The 6,221-nt window shown below is 42.9% G+C and overlaps 1 protein-coding gene across 1 annotated transcript in view; it reads left to right on the top strand.

Moving 5' to 3' along the window:
* GPI (glucose-6-phosphate isomerase) overlaps positions 1-5,796 on the top strand; it is a 29,010-nt gene extending 23,214 nt beyond the window's left edge. Inside the window, exons 15-18 of the mRNA XM_044986750.1 lie at positions 1,440-1,568; positions 2,555-2,630; positions 2,717-2,783; positions 4,754-5,796. Coding sequence (XP_044842685.1) covers positions 1,440-1,568; positions 2,555-2,630; positions 2,717-2,783; positions 4,754-4,877 — 396 coding nt within the window. The 3' untranslated portion in view covers positions 4,878-5,796. The remainder of the gene's footprint in view (positions 1-1,439; positions 1,569-2,554; positions 2,631-2,716; positions 2,784-4,753) is intronic.
* The last annotated feature ends 425 nt before the right edge of the window (positions 5,797-6,221 follow it).

The raw sequence follows: 6,221 nt of genomic DNA on the forward strand, positions 1-6,221 counted from the left end.
CTGCTGAAGAGGCTAGAGTTCAGTCAACACTACAGTATATCAGAATTCATCCGTTTTAGACACTGGACCACATTTTTAATGTCTTAGACTGCCCCCACACACAGGGTGTGGCAGAACAATCTGACTTGATTACACAGAGGTTTTGTTCCTGCAGAACTTGCAAAACTCTATTCTAGAGGCAGACAAAATGTGGCCTGTTGGTGTTTTGAGGGGTGGGGAGAGGGAGAGAATATTGCAGGCTTAGCCTGCAGATTGCAAGGAGTTAGATGCTCAAAGGAGATGATCCCTTTTTCTTAAGAGATGCTCCTGACCTCCAAGGTTTTTAAGTCTTTGGAGAACAATTCATAAAGATACCAACAGGCTATTTATCTTCTGAGCACTGTGTCCTATAAACCTGGACTGATTTGATAAAGGTTTAATCAATCCATTTATATTTGCACACTTTAACATAATTACAAACTGATTTTCCATTAACTTTCCCAGTGCAATATGTAACTTTCCCAGTGCTATCATTTTATTTCAAGCTTTGGGGAGAGGTGTCCTCAAATTGAATTACTTCCAGTACCAATTTCAAACACAAGTTGCCAGTACTCCTCTTAAATTGCACTCTAGATTCTTGTGACAAGATGTTAACACTGATTTCAGACAAATATAAAGAACTTTATAAAAAAAAAAAAAAAAGGAGAAAATGCAGTTTCACTCAATCATTCCTAGGCACATTAGAAATGATATATTATGGTGACTGATAGGCAGTGCCCAAAACAGGATGTGATCTCTGCCTTGAAGAGCTTGCATCACATGGGTTAGTCTGCAACGAGGAGGTAGCATGATAGTAGAGAGGAGGAATGATGGGTAACTGCAATATGAATATATGTCTGTTCAGGTAGGGCTGGTATGTGGCATGACATTAAGGTTTCTGTCTGAGTTAATGGATTTCTCAGCTGGCTAACTAACTTTTTGTATTGGCCTTGAGGAGAAGTTGGTGAATTGATGTCGTCTGATTAAGAACATCCCATGGATATGGGGAGGGGGGTGCATGGAAGAAAGTGCAGACTCTTATGGATGAAAGTGGTAAAACACAAGGAGCACTACAGAGGTTGGAATCCAGTGCTGTGGTTGTGGTGGTTTCTGAAGGTGAAATCCTGGCCCCACTGAAGTCTGATTTCACCCCAAATCTTTAAATCCTCCTTGTCATATATTCATGACACTGAAAAGCCTTCTGACTCTACTTGGAGGAAGAAAAACCATATTTCTGTTGTGCTGTACCTGGTACCTCAATTTTAGCTCTAAGTGACTTGCCTGAGGTTGTGCAGCCTGGAATGGAATCCAGGAATCCTGGTGCAGTCCTGGCCTCCTAAGCACTAGACAGTGCTCCCTCTCCATTAACTAGAAGGGCAGTAATTTGACTGGCTTGTTAATATCTAACTTCTTCCCATTAGATCCTTCTGGCCAACTTTCTTGCTCAGACTGAGGCCTTGATGAAAGGAAAGACTGCTGATGAGGCTCGAAAAGAACTGCAGGCTACTGGTCTGAGTGGAGATCCTCTGGAGAAACTTCTTCCACATAAGGTATCCATGTGGTGACCACTGTAATTCAAGTTACTCTGCTACATTTTGGTGTCAGAAGGGGTGGGTGTGTGTGTTGCAGACATTAGGGGAGAGTACTATTGAAATGTTTAAATGTAATAAGTTAGGAAAAATGGGGCGCCCTCTAGTGGCGATTGGCTAGATCTGAGCAGCAGCAAGTTGCAAATGTTAAATTTTTAGAGATTCAGTGGCTAACTTGGGAGGTCTCTATGGGGCAAATTCCTCTCTTAAAAAACAAACCATGTCATTGTTGTGCTACCAGAACACTGCAACCTTGCAGCACTTCCCAGACAGTACAGGCTTTTCCATGTCTAGCCCTGGAAGCCTGATCTTACTGCACTTGCTGTCATCCCCATAGTACTGAACTTGTGCATTTAAGTCTGCTTGGGCCTAATTTTTAGGCCCAAACAAGACCCAAGCCCACAAAATCAAAATCCAAGTAGGCAGAGTTGTTTTCAACCTGACCTCTCCCCACACCCCAAACCTGTGCCCGTGAGGTCAGCACAGCGACAGCTGTGTGTGCCAGCATGCCCTGCGCCTGTCATCTGCAGTCCCCTGCTCTGTATGCTGCAGAGTGAGAGGCGCTGCAACTCCTTGGCACGCTCACTAGGCATTACACCATGCAGCTAGTGGCAACATCCTGATCTGACCAGGACCCAACACTTGTTGCTGCGCCCCATTGGGGTTGGGTTGGGTTGGGTTGCAGGACTCCACTGTGCATGCTCCTGGCATTTTACTACTATTATGCTGACACACTTATTACAATATGGTCTATGGGGATGACCAACAGCTTGAAATTGCTGCTATTTCCTTCTAATGCTCTTCATGTTGCTCTCTGTACAATCTTTAATTCAAATAAAACATAACTTGTGCATGACTCTCTGGTGCTCTTGGAAAAAAATAGATTCATATGATTCTGATGTGAGAGACTGTTGGGGCTGTAACGCTGTTTTTATTTTGTTTGAAAGGTCTTTGAAGGAAATCGCCCAACCAATTCCATTGTGTTTACAAAACTTTCCCCATTCATTCTGGGAGCCTTAATTGGTAAATATGTCTAATTTACTAGTAATGTTCAGTGATGTTTTCTGATGAGGCTTACAGTTAATTCTGTGGTGTTTTGTTTTTTATAGCTATGTATGAACACAAGATCTTTGTTCAAGGAGTTGTGTGGGATATTAATAGCTATGACCAGTGGGGGTAAGTCTTACTCACCTCTATCTCCAATCCTTATGAACTATGGCACTCAACTTCTCACCTATTTAAAAAGAAAGCTAAGGTAATGAAGCGAGTCAGCTACATATTCTTTGTGCTATCCATCAAAGTGCAAAAGCTTCTACTGTGGCTCGAAAGGCAAGTCTCTGGGATAAAACATCTTATCCCCTGTTAAACCTGTGCATGGCATCACAACAGAGATAGTTTTGAGGAAAGATTAAGGGAACTCTACTTTTCTTAGCTTTAAGAAACTATATATGGGAGGAGGGGGGGAAGAGAGAGAAGAAAAGGAGTTTTCAGCAATACTTACAGAAATATTAGAGGTGGAGAAAGACACTGGGTCAGAGTTGACCAAGAAAGTGTTACAAAAAGCAATTCCCCCTTGAGTAAAGGGCCAACATGGATTACCTTCACTATATGGAAACCACTACTAGGCAATATGAGAGCACAGCAGCTGCCAAGATACTGAAGCAACCAAAAAACCCACCTTTTGATTTCCTTTTCCTGTGCACAGGGTTGTCCTCTGACCTAGGCGCCCTAACACTATAATGTAGGCTGTATTGCAAATGATACCCTCCACTGTCACAAGAGGTGCATCTTGTACATCTTGGTCAAAATTTTTAAATGACTAATTTGGGCCCCCAGAAACTGAGGTGCTGCAACTTGAGACCTCTTACAGGGGCCTAATTTTCAGGAAGTGCTGAGCACCTGGCTCTGACTCAAGTCCCTTCAAGAGCTCTTAAGTTGGGTGCCTAAAACCACTAGTCACTTGAAAATCTTGGTTCTTGATTTAGCGGGCATGGACAGTACTTGGTTGACTTACCAAGTCACTAAATAAACCTTTTCTTGCCTCCTGGGTCATGTGTGTGTTGCTGAATGACAGCAGCCCTTTGAGGAGTTCCCCACTTTTCTTCCTTTCAGATGAAGACTAGCCTTTCTCAGGGGCCAGTCACTGCCATTCCTTGTCACTGTTACCACTGACTATGGCTCATGACTTACTCTCCAGTGTAGAAACTCCCAGGAGGAAGTAGAGGGGCTGGGATATGCATAAGATTCAGATGAAACTTGTACCTTCCTCTTGAGAGGGCAGTGGAAGAGGATGAGGCCCTATAAAGCCCAGGACTCCACAAGGGACTCTGTTCTCCACTCTGGAGATCCAAGACCCTGTTCCTGTTCACTGCTAGTCTACTTTCTGCATCTCTCCTACATAGCTGTGCTACCATGCTTCTTCCAAAACATTGAAGTAGAAGCTGAACAGGGGTCTTTGCAGGGTGTAATGCTGTCTAGAACAGCATAACTCCTGCAAGGATAACCTGTGAGGTATGGAAAGGAGGAGGTGCCACCAGAATGAGGAATGATGCCTCTATAGTCCAGTGGTTAGGGCACCCATCTGGGAGGTGGGAGACCAGGTTCCTGTCCCGTGCTGCTCTAGTGACTCTAATTTATCTAAAGTGGAACTGCTTCAGCAGGAGAGAATGAGGGAGCCTCACTTCAGAATATCCTGAGGCCCCTGTTCAAATCTCTTCTCCCCATCAGGCAGAGTGGGAAACAGTGACTAGGTCTCTGATATCCATGGGGCTAAAAGTTAAGGGAGATGGCATCACTACCTCCTCTGGCCAGATTCGAATGGGGATCTATCCAGTAGCCCATGGCAGGTAAGATATGCAGGGGAATGCCTCTCTTCCCTCGCTTTGTGGATCATGCTGGGGCTTAGGCATGAGGTAGGCCTCTGTGCACCTAAATGAGGCAGCAGTGTGTATGCCAAGAGGCCAAATCTTAGGCACCTAGGGAACTTCCCCTGAAATTTTATGTACTGAGTGAGTTTAGGCACCAGGTAAGCAAGGCTTTATGGATCACAGTAGTATATAATCTGGGGTTTGTGCCTAAATATCTTTGTGGGTCTGGGCCTAAATGAGTTTGTACTAATTTTTTTTTCCCCCCTCCATAAAATGCAGAGTTGAGCTTGGAAAGCAACTGGCTAAGAAAATTGAACCAGAACTGGATTCTGATGCTCCAGTGACATCTCATGATAGCTCAACAAATGGGCTCATTAACTTCATCAAGAAGCATAAAGCTTGACCTGAAAGATTCAGAGGATACCACCAGTCTAACTGCCGAACACCCAGATCAATGTTGTAGTAATTGCTTTTCAGATACTTTTAACCAAAACAGCACTTTACACTTGGAGCCCCGTAACTTGTTGCAGCTAATTCTGTTCTGTCAAATGTGTTACACACGAAAGCTAGTTTTGTGAGTGATTGTATAGTTGCCTTCTATTTTTGTGGTTGTCAAACTGTAAAGTGCAGCTAATATGTCCCTCACTACTCCCTCAAAGTTGATCACATGTACTAAAATCAGAAAATAAAAGACAGTGGACAATAGAACCTCTTCACTCTGTTAAGTGCAAGCCTGATAATCCTAGCTTTACCAGTTAGATACTCTGAAACTGAGGGAACTAAATTCAATTTGTGTCCTCTTCTTTTGAGACTGGTGTTACTGTAAAATAAGGGGTTTAGGATTAGGGGAAACTCATTGCAGAAATCAAACTCAGTGTTGCAGCATTGCTCAGATTGTATAGCATGATACATTCTGAGAATAAAACCTGGTCATAATGGACACTCTAACCCCCAGGAATTAATTGTTACTGCTATCATGCTAAACAGATAGGGAAGGTTTACAAGTGTACTATGGTGGCTCTTCTGTATTTACTTGTTCAGATTCTCCAGGAGCTAGGGATATATCAGACAAACAGCTACTCCAAAGAGGAGGAAACTTCTTTCCTGATGTGACATTGATGTTTTTTAGACTTCAGAAACACTTAGATGTTTGGTATATTTGCATGCAACTTCTTATCAAGCTGCTAAAGCTTAGCACCACTTACTGAAAACTCCTCAGGTTTCCTAGATCTGTCTTTTCAGGATCCTTCAGACAATTACACATGCAGGAATTTGTATTTGCTGCAAATTGAATAAAGAGAACAGAAAACAGCCTTGACAAACAAGCCTTAAGTCTGTTATGGAAATTAAAATCCCCTCAGCCAGTGTGTGTATCATGTTAACGCTGCACAGGTGCCTTTCTTACAACCTCTATTTCTTCTTTACAGTCTATTAAAAATGAATTCTTGATCCTAATCAAGACTCAAAAAGGGGGTGGGGCAGAGAGGGGAAAGCAAGACCAATTAACTTTTTAATTTAATGAGACCTACACGCCAAATACAGCTTAAAAGAAAACTAGCAGAAACCAAGCTAGAAGTAGAAAAGTTCAAGCTTGCAACCCCTTATCTGCACACACAAATGCATACTGCATCCAGGTGAATTTGGGTCTTGGAGACATGGCACATGTATGACAGTTGTGGCTCTAACACTTCCTGCAATGCTAATAATTTTCCATAATCTCCTGTGGTTGCTTGGATTTGATCTCCTA

Source organism: Mauremys mutica, chromosome 14, assembly GCF_020497125.1.
Source record: "Mauremys mutica isolate MM-2020 ecotype Southern chromosome 14, ASM2049712v1, whole genome shotgun sequence".
In the NCBI taxonomy this organism is placed as follows: domain Eukaryota; kingdom Metazoa; phylum Chordata; order Testudines; family Geoemydidae; genus Mauremys; species Mauremys mutica.